At 43.8% G+C, this 23,641-nt stretch overlaps 1 protein-coding gene across 2 annotated transcripts in view; it reads left to right on the top strand.

Moving 5' to 3' along the window:
* LOC126480812 (mucin-17-like) overlaps nucleotides 1-23,641 on the top strand; it is a 435,691-nt gene that overhangs the window by 354,962 nt on the left and 57,088 nt on the right. For both annotated transcript variants that reach the window (XM_050104138.1, XM_050104139.1), the window contains exon 3: nucleotides 5,740-7,722. In XM_050104138.1, coding sequence (XP_049960095.1) covers nucleotides 5,740-7,722 — 1,983 coding nt within the window. The remainder of the gene's footprint in view (nucleotides 1-5,739; nucleotides 7,723-23,641) is intronic.

Here is a 23,641-nt window from a genome sequence, read left to right on the forward strand (position 1 = left end):
CGTACGAGAAACAACTCACTTCATCGCTACCTTGGATATGCTGTGTCCCATCGCTCGTGCGCCGACTATAACACCACATTCAAACTCACTTAAATCTTGATAACTCGCCATTGTAGCAGCAGTAACCGATCTAACAACTGCGCCAGACATAGGCGTTGCCGACCGCAGCTGCCTGTTTACATATCTCTGTATTTGAATACGGTTCCCTATACCAGTTTCTTTGGCGCTTCAGTGTATAAGACTAATTGATTTTTCATCTGTGCTTGGCAAAATATGGCAACAATATTACACTGGAAAACATTTCCTCATGTTCTGCAACTATACTGTTTCAAAACACTAGCTTATGTACAGATGTTCCATTGATGAATGTATAAACATATTAACAGACCTTTTGCACTAATCTGAAGTAAATCCAGCAGAATCACATAACATAATCGTTGCTGCTCAAATGTGTGTAGCAGAATTGCTTCCAATTCCAGAATAAGTACAGTGTGTCTCAAAAGGTACGGTACAACTTTAATGTGTTGCAGCATCCAAACAAATTAAGATATTTACACCATGTTTGGCTTATGTGACACACCATCTCAGTTGTCACTTGAAGATGGCCTAAGAAGTCGAAAAACGGTGCGTGACCAAATAAATACAAAATAATTTTGCAGAACACCAGAAACTATTTTCCTATTTAACATTATTTCATTGTAAAGTTTATAATTTGAAATTGGTTGAAATATCGAAACGAGATTATGGAAAATAATAATACGCAAAGAGGAGATTAATTTTGTGTCTGGTTAATATTCGAAAATTCCATATCTACTGTTTCCAATGGAGTACTTATTTTTTGGGGCCATCGGTAGTTGCTATCGGTAGTTGGTGGAGAGAGAATTACTGGAGGATTTCAATAACACAATTTAAGAAATTGCACGTATACTTCTCTACCGATAACGGGCTTTTTGATAAGCTATTCATCTGTCTTGCCCTCAGGTTCCTAGTTTAATAATATACCGTTTCAGGACTCCGTTACAGTTTTAACTCCATTAGATTCTTAGTTAGTGAATGTTTATTAAAATTTGCTTCTTTCGCTAAAACAAAGCAGAATTTACAAACCTTGAAAATGTTTTAGAACATCATAATTTCTAAAAACTTAGTCGGAGAGTCAATATTTTCTGTGTTTTCTAGTTTTCTAAATACGAAGCCGCTCGCAGTCCGACATCACACTCTTTGAGTTGGTAATTTGATACTCTTCTGATATTTTTTATGCGTAAACGTTCCACGTTTTTGTTGTTTTCTCATTTTCATTTGAAGCTAGAACATGTGCTGGAAAACGTTTTTCAATGAGACGGAGGGGGCTGTCATCATTTGATTAGTGACATCGCTTTCTAGATTTACCTCCACACCTGGATGCTACTTCACAACCAGTTTTCCCGTCAAGCTCTTAACTTTTTACTCTGACTTCAGTCCTCGCTTTCTAGATTTACCTCCACACCTGGATGCTACTTCACAACCAGTTTTCCCGTCAAGCTCTTAACTTTTTACTCTGACTTCAGTCCTCGACTTCCAGTAAATGAAAACTTTAGAGGTGCTGCATAGATATCATCAGAACACACTGACTTCAAGATCTGTAAGTCCCGCAGATAAATCTATCTATATTCTAGACGATTCAGCTTCATTGCCGAACCATCCGTCACTTATGAGACTGCTACTGAATGCTTCGCAACTTCCGCTGGATGTTTCAGTGTACTCCTCATCAGTATCCACTTCTGGTCAAGAAAAAATACATTCAAAATCAGTCCAAGAACACCGCTTAAGTGACCAAGGCGTATTTACGCACGCACTTGTAACAGCTACCAAGTAATCGCATTCAAAATTGTCGTTTTACAAACCTACCTGCTGTAGAAGGCGGAGAGAACGCTGAAGTAGTTCCGATGATGCCAGCAGAGCGCAGCAGCAACTGTAAGATTTTTTTTAGATGTTTGCATGTTTTACATGGTTATTTGTTAGCCTTACAGCATATTTATCATGCAGTTGGCTTCTCAGTTGAATTCTCACGCGTAATTTAATTAAATACATTCACTTTTTAAGCCATTTATAAATTGATGATTCTCATTGCTTAATTTACATTATAGTAGATCTCTTTACATACCTATGCAATTATATAAAAACAAATACACAATCTCTTCCATTATATATTTGCAGTTTGAAACTGTGCAAAGTATAATGCACTGTAAAATATATTATATATGTGATAACTACATTTTATATTAATGAAACAGTATATTGGGATTCTATATGTGATTTGTGTAAGTACACAGCCGTGATACTCTCATTTATAAGTACTCAGACTTTTTCCTCATTATACATGTCCTTCAAATTACTTTGTAAGTACTGCTACTGTTCAACTGGTTAATATATCCGTCTTATTTTTAAATTATACCGCTAACACTATCTTAAGTTTATTTACTAGTACATCTTCAGACTTAAATTTCTGTGCCTATTATATATCATTGACAGCCTTGACAGTGTTTCTGGTACTGTGTAAATGTAAGTTATATATGTTCTCGGAGTAAATTTCTGTATATTTTCTTTGACGTATATTAAGTATTTATACATGTGGAGACTTGGAAGTATCATTATATTGCACTGACTGAAATGTTTCTTACAGGATTTTCTAGGACTCAGCCCTCGAATACATTTCAATATTTTTCTCTGTCATCTGAAACACAATTTGTAGCCGATGAATTTCCTCATAACAGGGCCCCCTACTGCAACTGTGACTGAAAGAAGATATAATAACTAAGAACCAGTAAATTTTTATTCATCGAATATCTTGATTTCCGAGAGTTCCGGAACCTGTACAGAAAATTGGAATAGAGATCAACATAAACATAATTTCCGCCCATTTTATTGCTCATGAAAACCATACATTGCATGTCGTACCTCCATACCGCAAGACCTTCAGAGGTGGTGGTCCAGATTCCTGTACACACCGGTACCTATAATTTGTCAATTGTTTAATAGTTATATCTTTAGCACTACGAATAAATTCATCTTTGACAACACCATGTACAAAAACGTCTGTGAAGTTTTTATAAATATGTGTGTGCAAATGTACATCTTGAATGGAGTGGCATGTACTAAAACGACGGAGAGAAAAAGGTTTGCCGGTACTAAAGCGTTAAAAATGCTTTCCTTGGATTATGTAGCAAGTTCACACTGTTCATTTTCCACTATTTTGCACATATTTCCCGCGTTCGACTCACGAAATTCATAACCTAACATTAAACCTTTTCGTGACAGGAATATGCATTTCACCTCATTCAGGAGTAGAAATAAAACATGTATTGAGGCAAATTACACCTGATGGTGGACCCACAGGGTCCGAAATGCATCGTGTAGTTAATAAATACGAAGAAGGTTTGACTGAAGGCGCTGTTTAATTCATACCTACAATGTTTTGAATACAGGCACGTCTTAAGCTGCAAAATATGGATAAAATTAATAAATTACTTTATTAAGCTTAATGAACAATTATATCATTTAAATTACAGGCATTGTACAAGACGTTCTTACATACACTGACGGAAAAAAGTCACAAAACAAAGAAGGAGTTGTGCGAATAAATGAACGTTGGTAGGCGTGTATCTGCATCTGAAAGATGATTTCCATTTTAATTTCACGCCAGTCGCATAGCAGTGGCACTAGTAGCGCCACTGTGAGGATACAAATCATGTTTGCTTGAAATACGCGCTGTAAAGGCCGTGAGCGTTAGTTACCTGTCACAATGAACGTGGCGAGTTGATGTTAGTCCAGAATGCCTTTAAGGCGACAAAGATGCCATTATCAGCACCTCGCTGAGTTTGAACTAGGTCGTGTAATAGGGCTACGGGTAACTGGGTGTTCTTTCTGCAGTAATGCAGAAGGTCCTGGCGAGAATTTAGCCACTATACCTAATTGCTGGCAGCGGTGGTCACGCGAATGTACTATCGCAAGAAGACCGGACCCCGCACGGCGAAGTGGCACTACCGAGAGGCAAGACCCTCGTGTTCGGCGTGGGGTACTAGTACGTCGTACTACATCTGCAGCAGCAATCCGAGCAGCAGTTGGCACCATAGTGACGCAAGGAACTGTTACAAATCGCTTACTTCAAGGACAGCTCTGAACCAGATGCCGTGTAGCGTGCATTGCACTGATCTCAGTGGACTCAAGCGAGAGCTCATTGGAGAGCAGGGTGGAAATTTGTTGTGTTTTGTGGTGACAGCTGGTTCTGCCTCGGTGCCAGTGGTGGCCGTGAGTGGGTTAGAAGGAGGCCAGTTGAGGGCTTGTAACCAACCTCTCTGCGTGCTGGACACACTGGACCTACATCTGGAATCAGGTCTGTGATCCGATTTCCTACGACAGCAGGAGCACTCTCGTGGTTATTTCATGAATCCTGACTACAAATTTGTATATCGATCTGGTGATTCGACCTGTTGTGCTGCCCCATTCAACAACAGCATTTCGCGGGGGGGGGGGGGGGGGGTTCTAACAGGATAACAGTCGCCCACATATGGCTGTTGTAACCCAATATGCTCAACAGAGTGTCGAAATCTTGCCGTGGCCTATTCGATCACCTGAGCTGTCTCTAATCGAGCGCATATGGAACATCTTCGGACGGCGAATCCACCGTCATCCACAACCAGCATTAGCCCTCCCTCTATCGACCGATCAACTGCAAGAGGCTTGGAACTCCATCCCACAAACTGACATGCGACACCTGTACAACATAATTCATAGACGTTTGCTTGCTTGTATTCAAAATTGTGGCATCTACACCGGTTATTAGTGTAACAGCATTTCCCATTTGGAAAGACTTATCTCACTCTTAGGTTAACCTGGGATCTTGCAATGTCAATCACTTTAATATGTAACATAGACAAATGTATTCCCGAAATTTCATTGCTCTACATTAATTATTCTTTGGTGTTGTGATTTTTCCATCAGTTTATATTAAAATATTTTACGACAGTTGATCCGTTTCTGTATTCCTTACTTTTGTCTTGTCTTACGTCTAGCTCTGTATATTAATCTCATTGTCTTTATCTGTTTCAGCATCTGAGTCTATTTTTGAGTTTGTGTCTGTGTCATTCTTAGTATTCTGCTCCCGTGTTTTTGTGTTTGCCTGTTTTCGTGTATCTGATTGTTCTTATTTTTTTCGTGTCAGGTACGTGGCACATTATAGTTATAACACGCAGTATGCGCCAATCGTCCAGTTGTCCTAGAATTTGTCGTATGTTGTCATACTCAGTTCGTTGGTCGTATGTGTGGGAGTCTGTGACAGTGTAAAGCGACATGTTCAGCAGTTCCTAGTTCTCCGCAGATGCATATGGGTGTTCGTCTGATATCAAAGCAGTGGACGTATTCTGGGCATGGACCATGGCCCGTGAGGAAAGGGACCGCTCGGCGTACGGGTGCTATACGTTTCAGCCTCATTCGTTTCTTAATATTTGGGAAGAAGGATTACACGCGACACCCCTTTTCTGACGAATCCCATTATGTCAGCCAGGTCTCATTTCGTTTGCTGTTTAGTTGGCGCCTTTCTGTGATGCATTGTCCTATAATTTCAAATATTTCGTCGCGTCTGCCTTTCTTCATCCAGTGTGCTGCTGCTCTTTGACTAGTTGTGATGTCATAGGGGCACACCTAATCTGATAATAATGTCGGCCGGTTATATTCGTATTTCCAGTGCAGTTAAATTTTTGACAGGCTGTGCCGCAGTCGGAGGCCGCCCCTGAGGAGGCGTGCGTGCCGCCGCTGGAGGACATGCTCCAGACCGCCCCCGCTGGCGGCGCAGCGCCGCTGGAGACGGCCGCGTCGCTGTCGCGCGCCTCCACGCTGGAGGCCAGCGTGCCCCCGGTGGAAGACACCGTGGCGGCGGCTGCGGCTGCTGCGACCGCCGGCAGGGAGGCGGCACTCGGCGCCCAGCCCCCGGAGGCCAGCGTACCGCCCCCGGAGGACGCGCTGCCGCCCCAGCCGCAGCCGCCGCTCGGCACGCAGGCGTCGCTCGCCGAGAGTCTGCACGAGGCCGCCGTGCCGCCCCTGGAAGACCTGCTGGAGAAGACCGCCCCCGCGCAGGCGCGCCCGCCCGCCTCCTTCTCCAGCCATGTCTCGCTCGCCGACAACGTGCCCGACACCGACACGGCGGACGTGCCCGACAGCGTCCAGAAACCCGCAGCGAATGTCGCCGTCGAAACGGCCGCGGAAAACGGCGCCGAATCCGAGAAGACGACGGGAGCGACCCCTCGGCCTCCGTCCTCTAACGGTGCAGACGAGGCGGAGGCAGGTCCTTCTCGAAAGGTCGAGCCGGAAAATTCCGCTCCTTCGGAGGAACCAGATTCCCAGACAGGTGGGGAGAAGCTCGACGCGAAAGCCGAAAGTTCCGAAACCGAACCGAAACCGGATGAAATGACAGCTGCCTTAACTCCTCAGCCAACCTCCAGCGCAGTTTCTGATTCTGCGGACAAGACTGAACCATCCTCGTCCGACGGGACTGCTCAGGAGGCGACCACTAGAAAAGAAGCTTCGGCGAATATTGTGCCGTCTTTGGTCGCACAGGCAGAGAAGGAAGTTTCTAAACTCGCTATGGCGTCAGTCGAGGCACCCGTAGCGCAGAGTGTCGTTGTAGAGCCTGAGGCAAATTCGAAGAAGGAGCCGTCGGTCGCTGCAGAGAGCTCAGAGAAAGGTGATGTGGGACAAGGCCAAAATGCGTCGGAAGCTGGTAACGAGGATGTAAAGGAGGTCGAGGAAGAAGTGAAAGAGGACAAAGCTACTCGTAAAGAGGAACTGAAAACAGAAGTGCCTGTCGTGTCAGAGCCAGAAGCCGGTAAAGCGTCGAATGAAATGGAGAAAGGAGGTGACGGTTCGGAGGAGGTGCACGCAGAACCGACGCCATCCGAAGCAGTGCCAGTGGTGAAACCTCCCTCGCCGAAAGAGGCGACGGCACCGTCGAGTGCTGAACCTGCACTGGAGGATGCGCTACAGCCGAAAGCAGCTGAGGAAGTCACCCCACTAGTGGTCGCCGAAGCAGCAACCTCGAACGTGGGCGAAATAAGTAAGGACGAGACGGGCTCCGTGGAGAGTTTGCCGGAACCTCCGACGGCGCCCCTCTCCCCCAAGGAGAGGAGTTCTCCGCCGTCGGAGGCGGGAGAGCCGCTGTCTAGCGACGCGGCGCTGCCGTCGCCCCCCCTCAGTAGCCAGGCGTCGCTGTCGGAGAGCTTACCGGCCGCCGCCTCGGCGCCGCCCCCGCTCGCTTCTGCTGCCGCCGCTGCCGAAGACTCGCCGCTGACGAGCACCGCGACGCCGGAGCCGCCGTCCGAGGACGCGCTGCCGCCGCCCCCCGGCCAGGGCAGCAGCCGCTCCGACTCGGAGGCGACGCCGGTGCCGGAGGCGGCCGAGGCGGAGACGGCGTCCGTCGCCAGCGCGTCGGGCGCCCCCGCCGTCGCCGAGGACTCGCAGGCGTCGCTGCCGCCCCCGCCACCCCCGCAGGGCGCCGCTGGCGACAGCCCGCCGGACTCCACATCGGTCGGGGCGGGCGCTGCGGACGGCGACAGCAGTCTGCCGCCGCCGCCCGACAACGACAACAACTCGCTGACTGACGTTTCCATGGTGACGGATACGGCGTCGGAGGCGGGAGACGCGCAGATTCCGCGCAGTCCAGAGACCGGCGAACAGAAGAAGAGGCCTTCTCAGGTAGGTTTCCTTTTTGTAACATCTGGCATACTTACGGAACCACGCTATCCGAAACAATTGACTAAAAGTCTCTCTTCATAGTGATATAAAGAGGCAATACTGTAACTGAGGGTTATCGAGGAATTTGCGATACTAACTGTCGGTTTTGGCCAAGAACGTGTTTGTAATGGGTGTGATGTTCATTTTGAACTGCGCTTCTATGTAGAGCTATAATCAATTTTCATTTTCAGAATGAGATTTTGCTTTGCAGCGGAGTGTGCGCTGATATGAAACTTCCTGGCAGATTAAAACTGTGTGTCGGACCGAGACTGGAACTCGGGACCTCTGCCTTTCGCGGGCAAGTGCTCTACCAACAGAGTTCGAGTCTCGAACTCTGTTGGTAGAGCACTTTCCCGCGAAAGGCAAAGGTCCCGAGTTCGTGTCTCCGTCCGGCACACAGTTTTAATCTGCCAGGAAGTTTCATATCAGCGCACATTCCGCTGCAGAGTGAAAATCTCATTCTGGAAACATCCCCCAGGCTGTGGCTAAGCTATGTCTCCGCAATATCCTTTCTTTCAGGAGTGCTAGTTCTACAAGGTTCGCAGGAGAGCTTCTGTATAGTTTGGAAGGTAGGAGGCGAGGTACTGGCAGAAGTAAAGCTGCGAGGACGGGCCATGAGTCGTGCTTGGGTAGCTCAGTTGGTACAGCACTTTCCCGCGAAAGGCAAAGGTCCGAGTCTAGGTCTGGCACACAGTTTCGATTTTTATTTTCTTAATTTCTGCTACAAACGAAAAACACAGTACTGTTTCTTCCACTTCGGAAGAATTATAATATTTGTTCGATTTATCAGCCTTTTTTACGATAAGTACATTTTTTAAATTCGTATGTCTACTACTTATCGCGGTCTCCGCTACAGCTCTATCACCTATTTTACGGTATTTGATCGTATTCTCTCCGAATATTAGTTGAATTTCTTGTGTGATAAACGTTCTGATTTATTACTGATATATATTTATATTCGTAATTGCGTATCACAATCTACACTTGAGCTATACAGGTTGGGTCACATAAGACGTAACACTCCTTTTATTTAGTGTCACTGTCTGTTTGGAAAAGCTGATTTCTTGAAAACTGCTAACGTTCTTGGGACACAAAAGTTCTGCAGCATCAATGAGACAGTCTTTTACAAACTGCCCTCTGGAAAACGGCTCCCCGGAATTTTGATACTTGCTCGTCGTGCACATGTAATGTGATTGGGGTTCTGGAAAATAGAAAACAGGACGTTGTCGAGTAAAAGAGATACAAATGTAACGCAACAAACGAGTAGTTCAAGGAGTAACAATTATCATGATTTACATTAAAAAACTGTTGCTGCGCTTCATCCATTTCCTTACGCAGACTTAATTTAGCATGCCGTTCTTCACTGTTCAGTACACTGCACTTGTCTTTATAAATTGAATTGTAGGGTCTTTCAGTCGTGAAAACCGATTGAGATAGCGCAGTGGTTAGCATACTGGACTCGCGTTCGGGAGGACGACGGTGTCATTCCGGCGTCCGGCCATCCTGATTTAGGTTTTCCGTGATTTCCCTAAATCACTCCAGGCAAACGCCAGGACTTTGAAAGGGCACGGCCGACTTCCTTCCCCGTCCTTCCCTAATCTGATGAGACCGATGACCATGCTGTTTGGTCTCTTCCCGCAAACAACCCAACCCTCAGTCGTGAACCTGCGCTGCCGACCATTATTCGGTGGCACAGCAAACACTGTGAGTTTTCACATACTGCTGTAAAGAATAATTGCCGTTCCCAGTTGTGTTTAAATGATAAAGAACAGAGGTCTCCCATTGTTCGCTCTTTTGCAATACTCGCCATTTCTCAGTAGTTTCTCACGTAACGCTACAGTCACCAAAAGGAAGCAAGACTGGCGTAAACAAGGAAGCGGAACAATCGTCGCTTATTTGGTTCAAATGGTTCCAATGGCTCTGAGCACTATGGGACTTAACTTCAGAGGTCATCAGTCCCCTAGAACTTAGAACTACTTAAACCTAACTACCCTAAGGACATCACACACATCCATGCCCGAGGCAGGATTAGAACCTGCGACCGTAGCGGTCGCGTGGGTTCAGTCTGTAGCGCCTAGAACCGCTCGGCCACCCCGGCCGGCGCTCATTTGGTGTAAGTGTCTAGTCACAGATGCCGCTGTTCCGCTTTGCCCGCTGGTTGACATGTGCCCACCTGTGCAGCTGTTCCGCAATTCTGCACAGTGTGCTGGTTTAGAGCATTATCCACACAAAACATTACGTGCCCTTCAGCATCCTGTCAATTGCGGAAAACCTCGTTTCGATGTCTGGAACCGTTCAAGAATAAAGGGATAATAACGCGTTACGTCTTACGAGACTCCACCGTTCTGGCTAAAGCATATTTTCCGATACTAGCTACAATTACCTTGCGACACATTTAATATTTTGTTAGTATTGTGTAATTCAATGTGTACGTGCCTTTTTTTTAAGATACCGTACACGAAGCGTTTTCTTTCCGATAAATAGTTAAAGTTCTTCATGACGAACCCTTTTATGGTGTACTACTTAACAGTAGAAATATTTGAAACGACCTATTACATCACCATTTGAGTCATATAGATAAAGTGTTTTTTCCTGATACCAGCCAAATTAATTGACGATTAATAATTTCTAGTTCGTACTGCGTGATGCTTTTTACAGCTGCATGACCTGTTTTTACGAAACTCGATTCGTTTTGTTACCAAGAAACGTATATCTTATTTATACGTTTTGACCCTAACAGTTGTAACTCGAACTATTTTTTTCTGATGCAGTAAATTATCGTAACCAAAACTGTCAGCTTGTTGTTTAACTCGTTTGTTGCATGCTCACTACGCCACTGGTCGAAGCTCCTTATCCCAAATCAGGTTTCAGTTCTAGAGCAACCATCTTTAAATAATCGATCCTAATGCAACTGCTATCGTAAAGTACAATATGACACGTAACCAATAAGAATGCACACCAAAAAGCAAATTGTGAAGACGCTCAGAACGCGCCCAATGTACTACCAGTGTGATACGTACACGTAAAAAGACGCACAAGAGCATTATCTTACAGATAATGCTTTTATATTTACGAGTACTTTGGTTTATTCAGGTTCCCTTCAGAATAGTTCCTTCAATTTTCTTCGCTGTGTGAACTTTTTCATGTGGTAAATATTGTTCAACTTCCGATGCGCTTTTTCGAACTTACGAATTACGCTTTGTGGTGTTCGTCTGCGAGCTTTCTCTTGCTTTGATGCACGATGTCACCTATCCGGCCGCAGAGCCACCCTTTACTTAGTACGCGTAAATATTGTCAGTCGAATTTCTTAATTATGTTACTTGTGTTTCTCGTTTAGTTTGTTGTTATAGTAATTTATATTGAATGCGTACTAAATACGCAGCGTATGTTCGTAGTGGTGGAGGCCATTCGATTTTAAAGACTGTGGTAACCATTTAAATAGGTCGAAATTAGAATTATATTAATACCTTCAGCTGTTGACGGGCGTTGATATATATCAACGCGGACAGGTGAAAATGTGTGCCCCCACCGGGACTCGAACCCGGGATCTCCGGCTTACATGGCAGACGCTCTATCCATCTGAGCCACCGAGGGCACAGAGGATAACGCGACTGCAGGGACTATCTCACGCTCGCCTCCCGCGGAATCCACATTCTCACCTTGTATGTCCACACACTAAATTCGTAGTGTCCCACCCCAATACACTCATTACTCGTGGAAGACATTCTTACCAAGTCCTGTAAGAGTTCGGGGAATATGTGAGCATCCGCACAGAAGAAGGAGGTCATGGCCGGTATTGCCAGAACTATATACTTACATGGATATAGTGTCTGTTCTTTTGGACATGTCCGAAAGATCAGACATCATATCCATATAAGTATTTAAACAGGTAGTCATATGTTTTTATAATATCAGAAACTCTGTTTCGAAAGAAAGGGAGTTTAAAAACACACTGCAACATTTGACTCGCAACTTAATAAACGGAAACCATTCCTGCTCACCATACTCGCTGCTATTATGGATCTGTTACCATAATCCAAACTAACAACCAACCCGGAATACACATCAGATTCAAATATTACTTGAAGCTTCTGTTTTCACGGCAATTTACTAATATATAGAAGTGCGCAATGTTCTGGTGGCTTAATAGATAAGAGGTTACCTGTCAGGCAAAAAAATCCATGAACAGTCAGTCTAAAGGTTATTACTGTTACTTAATCTTCTTTCATCTCTGGAAATTATGTGAAAAATGACGATTTCTTCGTGCTTCGAAATTCACGTTAAGATGTACGTCCCCATACAACTGGCTAGTTAAGTCAGATCGCAGGCCGGAGAAAGGAAAAGGTGTGCAACCTCCAACAGGGCCAAGCCGAATAAAGCACTGTGGCGTCGAAATCGTCCCCCTGGTTGGAGACACTATTACATTCCACAATGTTTGCGGATGTGAATACAAACGTACAATACGGCAGATGAAGACCTTTTACAAGTTCGCACTTATTCCACGAGAGGCTCCTCATAACTTCGTTGCCTCGTAAATACCTACTCACCTTGACAAAGGCACTTCGAACTCTTAGCTGTTTCCAACTGGTCATTTGAAAGCAATACAGCAGTCGCTGTCAGGAATTAGAGAACATCAAGTCGGAGTCTTGACATTGACTTCGTATCTGATAAAAAATCATAAATTAAATACTTCAAATAAAGAAGTATGTTAAACGGACTATACACACACGAATAACCAAACATGTGTTTACTTCACCCATATTCATACGAATACCCTTACGAACTCTGAAATATTTCAAAGTAGAAGGATAATGTGGAAATTGGCAGCCTTTTAGAAGAAACTGAAGTTGGGTACTTGACTATCAGCTTGAAAGGAGCTACTAAAGATTGGCCATGGACATATCGCAGAGGTGCTTTCGCATACTGAATTTTATGAATGAGATTTGAAATCTGGCTTTGGCGACAGTTTGGTGGGTTGATATATTACCAAATAGCGGAATTTCATATTCATGTAATCTGCCTACGGTTCTGTGCTTTACCACTTTTTATTTGGTACTGATTACGTCCTTTATACTAAAAGATTACGCTGTAGAGGAGCAAGTCCATACTTTCACGCTGTCACTGAAGCTAAGAGCGCTCAATGAACTGGAACTGGTACAAGGAGAAGCCAATGAATCTGAATACACAACTATAACATTCTACATTGTTATGAGTCTTCAGAATGCGTGGTAGCAGTGTCTTCGTTTCTATTACTACGCGATACTGTATCCATAATTACTGTCGTTTTTACTTTATTTGTTTTGTAATGTATCCAATTAATGCAGTGTTGTATTCCCGTGAGGATGGAGTGGATTTTTCTCAGCCGGATACAAAAAAATAGGTATTTCTATGAATTGCGAACGAATGCGTTTTCTCGTTGCATGTTAACACCTTATTTCAAAGAATAAAAATGCTGCAGAGTATTAGGGAAAACGCTTTTCGGTATAAACTAACGGCGAAATAGTGTGAAGTTGCACGTACATTTAGTGTGTCAGGACTGAAGCGTGCCGTATTAATTTTGGCAAGCACACAAATATGCCTTGCGGTTTCAAAAGCTGACACAGTTTCAGAAGTGCGCAGTGCTACACATTCTATTTTTGGCTACAAGCGTTTTCGTCTTGTAACAGCTATTTTCGGTTTGCGACTTATTTTCTTTTTGTGGAGTCGTCGTTAATACCTCTCTTGTAGTTGATGGCTTGTCTTTCTGAATGCCAGAGTCATGTCGGAGCATAGCAACATGTGCTTCGTGTTTTCGAAATACCTTACCCCGCCCCCCGTCAATCACTCAGTCACGAAGAGAGGGTGACATAGAGAGAGACTGCCTGCAAGTGTAGCTGTACTCATTAAGATTTATGTTCTAGCGCATTGCCTTATCAGAGGAATAATATATAATACCTCCCAGGCTCCCAGACGCGTCAAACTAAATCACTAGAGGGAACTTCCGCGAAGATGAAAACTATGTGTCGGCCCGAGACTCGAATTCGGGATATTTGCCTTTCGCGGGCAAGTGCTCTACCGTCTGAGCTACCCAAGCACGACTCACGACCCGTCCTCACAGCTTCAATTCTGTACCAGTACCTCGTCTCCTTCTTTCCAGACTTCACAGAAGCTCTTCTGCGAACCTTGCAGAACTAGCAAAAGTCCTGAGTTCTAGTCTCGGTCCAGCACACAGTTTTAATCTGCCAGGAAGTTTCGTATTGGCGCACACTCCGTTGCAGGGAGAAAATGTCGTTCTGGAAACATCTCCCAGGCTGTGGCTAAGCCATGTCTCCGCAGTATCCTTTCTTCTAGGAGTGCTAGTTCTGCAAGATTTGCAGAAGAGCTTCTGTGAAGTTTGGAAGGTAGGAGACGAGGTACTGGCAGAAATGAAGTTGTGAGGACGGGTCGTGAGTCAGACGCTGAATCTACCGCCTCTGGAGGAACGTTTCGTAACACATCGCAAAGCAGTGAATCCGCAACTTTTGGCACAGAACATAGGGATCGCCGTACTGACAGTCTCGCATGAGGATACGGAGGAGTGTTATCGACCGGCAACGCAAGGTGGCGGCTGCGGTCCGTTGAAGCTCGCTGGAACTGATGCAGCAGACATGGAAGATAACTTCTATTAACACACAACTCTGAATCGAAGCCTGACAGAAATGTGTAGTAGCACTGATCTACAATCGTACAGCATAGCTACAGTTAACATTAACAGAATCACTAATTTGACAAAAATCGAATGCCTACGTGATTTTACATGCGCTTTCGATATAGACGTAGTCATGTTGCAAGAAGTGTGTACGGACAGAGTGGAACATATGGCAGGATACAATGATATCCTCAATAGAGGACCTGAAAGCGGCGCTGCCACGTTATTCAAGGACGGGATTATACCTAGTGGTGTTAAAAAGTTAGCAAGTGGAAGAAGAATTTCTGTCGAAACAGACACAGCTCAGCTTATTAATATTTACGCTCCGTCTCGTTCGCAAGCCAGACTGGATCGATCTACCTTTTTTCAGGAAAGTACAGTTGAGTTAATCACTCCCGCGAACGAGAACATCGTCATTGCTGGTGACCTTAACTGCGTTCTTTCCGCCGGCGACCAAACGCCCAATTCTAACACATGCCTGGAACTGGGAGACTTTGTGAACCTCATCGACACCTGGCAAAGCCAGCCAAGAGCGAACCCAGGGTTCACTTATATTACTAGCCATTCCATGAGTAGGATAGACCGCATCTACACCTCTTGTCGCCTAAAATATAGTGTTCTCAGCGTTGAAACTTCTCCAGTGAGTTTTTCTGACCATTTGGCAGTTGTGGCTACGATTAACATGCCTAGGCAAAGGACATTTCTGGATAGGGGCGTCTGGAAATTCAATATCTCACACCTACAAGAAAGCTTTCAAATTTAAAAAGAAATAATAGAGAAGAAACACATAATAAATGACCTGAAATCATCAGCAACCTGACGCTATTTCAATCAATAAAACATTGTGCTGAGGACGAACAACCCCCATACACGCGAGGTTATGAAATGTGCTTAAGGAATATACATCCATACAGAACTAAAATGGAATGGTGGGTAACACATGCAAAACCTAAAATACGAACTTTACTCAAACGCTACGTTTTTGAAAAGAAACAGTGGGAAAGACACTTCCTCAAGGGAGTGTTATAGGCCCTCTATTGTTCCTGATCTACATTAACGACATAAGAGACAATAGACAATCTGAGTAGCCGTCTTAGATTGTTTGCAGATGATGCTGTCATTTACCGCCTTGTAAAATCATCAGATGATTAAAACGACTTGCAAAATGATTTAGATAATATATCTGTATGGTGCGAAAAGTGGCAGTTGACCCTGAATAAGGAAAAGTGTGAAGTTATTCACATGAGTACTAAAAGAAATCAGCAAAATTTCGGTTACGCGATAAGTCACACAAATCTGAAGGCTGTAAATTCAACTAAATACTTAGGGATTACAATTACAAATAACCTAAATTGGAACGATCACATAGATAATATTGTGGGTAGAGCAAACCAAAGACTGCGATTCATTGGTAAAACCCTTAGAAGGTGCAACAGGTCTACAAAAGAGAGTGCTTACACCACGCTTGTCCGCCCTATTCTGGAGTATTGCTGTGTGGTGTGAGATCCGCATCAGGTGGGACTGACGGATTACGTCGAAAAAGTACAAAGAAGGGCAGCTCGTTTTATATTATCGCGAAATAGGGGAGATAGTGTCACAGACAAGATACGTGAATTGGAGTGGCAATCATTAAAACAAAGGCGTTTTCCGTTGCGACGGGATCTTCTCATAAAATTTCAAATACCAGTTTTCTCCTCTGATTGCGAAAACATTCTGTTGGCACCCACCTACATAGTGAGAAATGATCATCACGATCAGGCCATTCGAGAGTGGAACGGTAGAGAGACAGCTTGAAGGTGGTTCATTGAACCCTCTGCCAGGCGCTTTATTGTGAATAGCAGAGTAATCACGTAGATGTAGACGTAGATGTAGATGGAATTCTACTTCCAGTGCCTAAGGGAACTACACGCAGACACCGCCAATGTATCACCTCACACCATGAGAATAAAACGGATCAAGGTCAAAATAACCGCTCTGAAACGCCAGCAAATAGATGGAGTTAAAATAAGATCGAGGGACAACAACGGCATTGAGAATGAAAAAACTGCGCTTTTCCACCTTCTGGCAGAATTCAAAAGAGGACGCCGGCTGCACATAAGTTCTCTCCGAAATGATGATGGAATCCAACTTATCCACCACCAGGACATCAAAAAGTTTGCCCATGATTATTTCACGAGACTGTATGTTGAAGGACACTGGCGACAATGACAATTGTGAGGCCTTTTTAAACTGCATTGACCCGACTGTGATGGATGCAGAAAACGCAGAAATGGACGGTCGTATCACTACAGAAGAACTGTCCCAAGCGTTGAAAGGAGCCCGAGGAACAAATACCCTGGACCCGATGGGTTACCCGTAGGGTTTTACCTTAAGTTCTGGAATTTAATCGGTAGTACGCTGACTGGAGTGTTGGAATAACTACGTACGTCTGCCACTATTCCCTGTGAGTTTTTAGAAGGGCTCATAGTGTTGGTTCCTAAAAGTGGATGTACTAATGATTTGACAACCATGCGTCCTATATCGCTGCTAAACGCTGACTACAAGATAATTGCTAGGGTACTGCTTCGTCGATTGAACACCATTGCTGGACGCCTCATCGGTCAATATCAGTCGTGTGCCGTCCCAAGGAGGACGTAGAAGTAAATATCCTCGGAGTAGTGAAGCAACTTAGATCACTTAATAAAAGCAAGTCTTCTGGTCCAGACTGCGTACCAATTAGGTTCATTTCGGAGTACGCTGATGTATTAGCTCCATACTTAACAATCATATACAACCGTTCGCTCGACGAAAGATCCACACGCAAAGACTGGAAAGGTGCACAGGTCACACCAATATTCAAGAAAGGTAGTAGGAGTAATCCACTGAATTACCGGCCAATATAGTTAACGTCGATATGCAGTAGGATTTTAGAACATATATTGTGTTCGAACATTATGAATTACCTCGAAGAAAACGGTCTATTGACTCACAGTCAACATGGGTTTAGAAAACATCGTTCCTGTGAAACACAACTAGCTCTTTATTCATATGAAGTGTTGAGTGCTATTGACAAGGTATTTCAGATCGACTCCGTATTTCTGGATTTCCGGAAAGGCTTTTGACACTGTACCACACAAGTGGCTCGTAGTGAAACTGCGTGCTTATGGAATATCGTCTCAGTTATATGACTGGATTTGTGATTCTCTGTCAGAGAGGTCACAGTTCGTAGTAACTGACGGAAAGTTATCGAGTAAAACAGAAGTAATTTCTGGCGTTCCACAAGGTAGTGTTATAGGCACTTCGCTGTTCCTTATCTATATAAACGATTTTGGAGACAATCTGAGCAGCCATCTTCGGTTGTTTGCAGATGACGCTGTCGTTTATCGACTAATAAAGTCATCAGAAGATCAAAACAAACTGCAAAACGATTTAGAAAAGACATCTGAATGGTGCGAAAAGTAGCAGTTGACTCTAGTTAACGAAAAGTGTGAAGTCATCCACATGAGTGCTAAAAGGAACTCGTTAAATTTCGGTTACACGATAAATCAGTCTATTCTAAAAGTCGTAGATTCCACTAAATACCTATGTATTACAATTACGAACAACTTAAATTGGAAGGAACACACAGGAAATGTTGTGGAGAAGGCTAACCAAAGACTGCGTTTTATTGGGAGGACACTTAGAAAATGTAACAGACCTACTAAGGAGACTGCCTACACTACGTTTGTCCCTCCTCTTTTAGAATACTGCTGTGCGGTGTGAAATTCTTACCAGATAAGACTGACGGAGTACATCGAAAAAGTTCACAGAAAAGCATCACGTTTTGTATTATCGCGAAATATGAGAGAGAGTGTCACAGAAATGCTACAGGATTTGGGCTGTACGTCATTAAAAGAAAGGCGTTTTTCGTTGCGACGGAATCTTTTCACGAAATTCCAATCACTATCTTTCCCCTCCGAATGCGAAAATATTTTGTTGACGCCGACCTACATAGGGAGGAATGATCACCACGATAAAATAAGGGAAATCAGAGCTCGTACGGAAAGAGGTGTTCATTATTTCCGCGTGCTATACGAGATTGGAATAACAGAGAATTGTGAAGGTGGTTCGATGAACCCTCTGCCAGGCACTTGAATGTGATTTGCGGAGTATCCATGTAGATGTAGATGTAGATGTAGACAATACAGCGAGCGCTGGAGGAATACCGGGATGTAACGGCTGTCGCCACGGCGTCCAACTGCAGAGTGGCCATCATGTTGTTAGACATGGACAATGCGTTTGACAGGGTCCGTCACAACTACCTGCTACGTGTCATGTCGAAAATGGGAATCAAGCCTTCTTTCGTCGATATCATCAGGAGATTATACACTCAAGCACCTTCAAGAATTCTTGTCAATGGCCAATGCGCAGCGAGAATTCCCATCCTAGCGTCGATATGACAAGGCTGTCCCCTCTCGATGTTGCTCTACTCGTTATCAATCGAGTTTCTTTTACGACCATTACTTGTCAAGCTCCCTGGAATTGAAATTGGAGGCAACAAATTTGTCTGCAGATGTTATGCGCCCGCATCTCGTGGTCGTGCGGTAGCGTTCTCGCTTCCCACGCCCGGGTTTCCGGGTTCGATTCCCGGCGGGGTCAGGGATTTTCTCTGCCTCGTGATGGCTGGGTGTTGTGTGCTGTCCTTAGGTTAGTTAGGATTAAGTAGTTCTAAGTTCTAGGGGACTTATGACCACAGCAGTTGAGTCCCATAGTACTCAGAGCCATAGATGTTATGCTGATGACCTGGCCGTGTATCTGACTTATCCGACCGATGTTATGAGGATACAGGACGTGATTCAGACATATAGTCCTTGTTCTGGAGCTAAAATTAATGTCAGTAAATCTTGCATTTTACAGTTAGGCAGAGGGATAGGATTCGTTGAAACAGGACCAGTTGAACAAGCGGACACCATCAAACGTCTGGGGATACGGTTTAGCAAATATCCTGTCAAGACAGCAGCCTGGAATTGTAAAATGAAGCTCAACAGTCTCCGGGCGGTATTACGAGAGAACTCCACCCGTCCTCTACATGTGACACAAAAAATCACGCTGATAAATCTCGCTATACTTCCTAAGGTGTACTACCTCGCAAGTATTTGCCCTTTGCCTTCCACAATAGGGAAACGAATTGAATCTGCTCTAGCGTGGTTCATAAGGAGAGGGCGAATCCTAAGGGTAGATTATCAAACCATGACTGTACCCGATGAGAGAGGTGGTTTAGGTCTCACCAACGCTAGAGACAAATGCAGAGCTCTGTTGAGATCTCGGACGGCAAAGGCCCTAGCAGTAGGTGATGGAAATCTCACAGCTTACGTTGTGAATGCAGCGTGGTATTGTGCTTTATACAACACCATAAGCACAAATGAGCGTCTCTTTAAGATCGGCTTGTCAAGTACCGTCCAATGCTTGGACTGTCAGACGACTGATTACTTCACCGTTTTACTTGTGGCGCCACTAACGAGGTATGGCTATGGACACGACATAAACCGGCTAAAATGAACCTCACGACTGATGATAATATAGCTCTGGAAGAACTGCTGCTTTCACAAGATGGCCTTATCCAAATCAGAACCGACTTTCAACCTATTGGCTCATGGGTAAGTTCGTCGAGTTCTGCTTGGCAAGGAAGAGCAAATCTCTAGTCGAATTTCAATATGACCTCATGCAAGAGTACGCGAGGGTGGCTATTTGCTTTGAACACACTGTGACAAAGAAAAGAACGTAGTCTACATATGCAACCGTGTCTTTCTGCCTTCTCGTACTACAGAAGGAATTTGATTTAACGCAAGCATTCTTATCCTAAATGGAAGAGGTGTATCTTCAAGGTTCTTTATATTCACATAACGTCTAAGTTTCAATTTTCAGAAAGTTTTTTTGTTTATTTATGAGAGCACGGCGCACGGTTTGTGCCTTTAGAATAATGTTTCGTGTTTTGGAGAAATATAAAGGCACATTTAGGTCTTAGGCAACAGGCATGCCAGAAACCACCATTTCTGTTTGAGTTAAATTCTTACAAAAAAGAAAAAAAGACGGTAGAACAGTTGCCTGCGAAAGGCAAAGGTCCTGAGTTCGACTCTCGGTCCGGCACACAATTTTAATTTGCCAGGAAGTTTCGTATCAGCGCACACTCCTCTGCAGAGTGAAAATCTCATTGCAAGTCACTAGAGTCTTCAGCCGAGTTTTCCTTGGCCATTGTTATGTGATAATCATTGACTACCGTCTGATGTTTGTGTATATACCCTCTCCCGGGAAGTTCTTTTCTGTTATTTTTAGCCGGACGCTGTGGCCGAGCGGTTCTAGGTGTTTCAGTCCGGAACCACGTTGTTGTTACGGTCGCAGGTTCGAATCATGCCTCGGGCATGGATGTGTGTGATGTACTTAGGTTAGTTAGGTTTAAGTAGTTCTAAGCCTAGGGGACTGATGGCCTCAGATGTTAAGTCCCACAGTGCTTGGAGCCATTTGAATTTTTGTTATTTTTTCATGTTTCCTCCTTCCCACTCCTATCTTGTGCAGGGGTGCCTTCAGGATCGTATCTAGTGGGTGGTGAAACAGGCCTCGCCGACAACGTATAGAGAAGAGGGAGCGCAAAAGCTGACCGAAAAAAAGAAAGAAAGGCTTCAAAAGGGAACCAGGAGAAATAAACGAGTTGCTCTATCTCTCTAGTTCCAGTCTTGCGCCTACAAGAAGATACGTTTCCGTCGGTTTGAGACTATAAACATGTGCTGTTGTCAGAATGAATTGTTTGAATTAGGGTGCTTGAAAGTATCTGAAGGAATAATGAGTGGATTGAAAACCATATTTCACGTAAACCACTACATTTCATCTGACTTTATTTTGCTCAAAAAACGCTTTAACGGAAGCTCTGTATGTTATCTTGAAAAGTACGCAGATCATCTGGTGCGAAATATGGCAGAAATATTTGCACAGCGGAGCTAATTAGCTGATTTGAAGTTCCAGGTGAACGAACTGATGAAGAGCACTGACACGACTACTCATTTGAATATTTTGAAGGTGTTTTTCAAAGTAAATGGGTTAAGGGATGTTTATCCAAATATCGAAATAGCTTTGATGATATTTAGGGCACTGCAAGTGGCTGCAGCATCTTGTGAACTCAGTTTCAGCATATTAAATATGCTTGACTTAAGGTCAAGATTGGGAGAGAGCAAACGGATAAATTCAGCTATCTTGTCAAGAGAACGACATAGTTGGTGAACTCAAAGCATGGAAATACAAAGTAAAATTATAACTAAAACACGATTACTAGAAAGGGATATTTTCTCAATTCTTAGTTATAATCCTTTTCCTTTTATATCTGACGTATAATTCATGTGCTATTAATAATTTGTGAGTTGCAAATAAAATACGTTCTTTATTATACATCATACTAAAATCAATGTACAGTAGTTGATATAAACAACAGTATACATAATTTTTCTTCCATTTTTTAAAATATTACTATTCGGTATGTGATTTATTTAATACAATGATAGATTTAATTTATTGTGTGAAATATTTTTATCAGTGTAGTTCAATTAAGCAATATTTTTCAATAATGCTTCATTTTTATTAAACCTACTTACAGAATTATAAAATTTGCTAAATCTTCAAAGGAAAAGTTGCAAAAGGTAGGTACTTTTACAGAGGGGGTTGGGGCAGTGGGAGGGAGGGGGCGTATCTTTGGCAGTTCTGGAGCGGCACAGGATGACCTTGATGTGAGTCTAGATGCATTACCCCTAAAGCAGTTTTTCCTGCATAATAAGCCGTATGTCCATTAAGTTCGGATGAATTTTTTTCGTGCATTGTAGGGCTATATTTAGATGTGCTGCCCTTCTCTCCTCTACCCCCTAACCTCACGACTAGGAGTCTTAGGGACGTGCTAGCCCTAAGAGAATGTTTTCGTATAGTAGATCATATGTAGACTAAGTTAGATGGCAACTGTTCCAAGTATCGAGAGTTAAACTTTAAATGTCATCCCTTCTCCTACCATTCACCCCTCCCCCAAGAGGCTAAATGTTATAGGCGCTGTGGTCAAACAGCCCCGGAAACTGTGTGCTCGACGTAGGAAACTATGGGTTCTAATAAACGTAGTCAATTTTCGATTATTTTACATGTCACTCCCTACACAGCCCACGTGTAAGGCTGCGAGGAGTGTACTACGTATATATATATTTTGGACAGAAGTCATACATGTTCCAGGTATGCTTGAAATTGCTCGAGAGGTTTTACATTTATGCTTACATGTCACCACTTCCTCACAACCATCCCTCCAAAGAAGGATGAAACAGTTTCTTTGTGCCAAGTCAAATCTATAAACACATCTATTGTCATACTCTACAAATTACTGTGAACTGCGTAGCGGAGCATACTTCCCAAAGTGCCACCTATTACGGTATCATCCACTTCCATTCGCGTATGGAACGAGTGAAGGATAAATGTTTTAATGACGATTTGCGAGCTGTAATTAAGCTTGTCTTCACGATCCCTGTGGGAATGACATGTTGAAGACTGTAGTGTTTTCGTAGATTCCTCACGTAATTCCGTTATGCTCTCTAAATATTTCCAAATATTCTAATTTGCTAGGGGCTACACACCCTGAACCTGGATTAGATTCCCGATACTGTTGCGGATTTTTACCATGGTGTGAGAACTGGAACGGAGTGCACCCAGCCTCGCTATGCCAACTAAGGAGCTACTTGGTTCCAGGGCACAAAAACTGATAACGGCCGGGGGAGCTGTGTGCCGATCCCACACTCCTCCATACCACGTCCAATGATGCCATAGGCAGCGGATGACACGGCGGTCGGTCCGTACCGGTGAGCCCACTAGGACGTAGTTTCTGTTTACAAACACATGAGCAATATTGTAGTTTTGGACGCATGAGTTTTTTGTAAGCATTCTCCTTTGTAAGCTGAAAGCGTGTCCCATCATTCTGCCAATGGACCGAAACCTATCATCTGCTTTACCTATGCGGCCTGTCCGCTTCATATTCCCACGAATTGTTACGATCAGTTATCAGTTGACTGATTCCAGTTGCGACTCATTGATATTTTAGTCATAGGATATCACGTTATTTCTTTTTGTGAGACCACAATTTTCCACTTCTGAATATTTAGAGCAAGTTGCTAATGTTTACACCACTTTGAAATCTTATGATTTTGTTAACAATTTCTGAAAATTTGTTCGGATTTCACTTCG

The sequence above is a fragment of the Schistocerca serialis genome, chromosome 5, assembly GCF_023864345.2.
Source record: "Schistocerca serialis cubense isolate TAMUIC-IGC-003099 chromosome 5, iqSchSeri2.2, whole genome shotgun sequence".
Lineage (NCBI taxonomy): Eukaryota > Metazoa > Arthropoda > Insecta > Orthoptera > Acrididae > Schistocerca > Schistocerca serialis.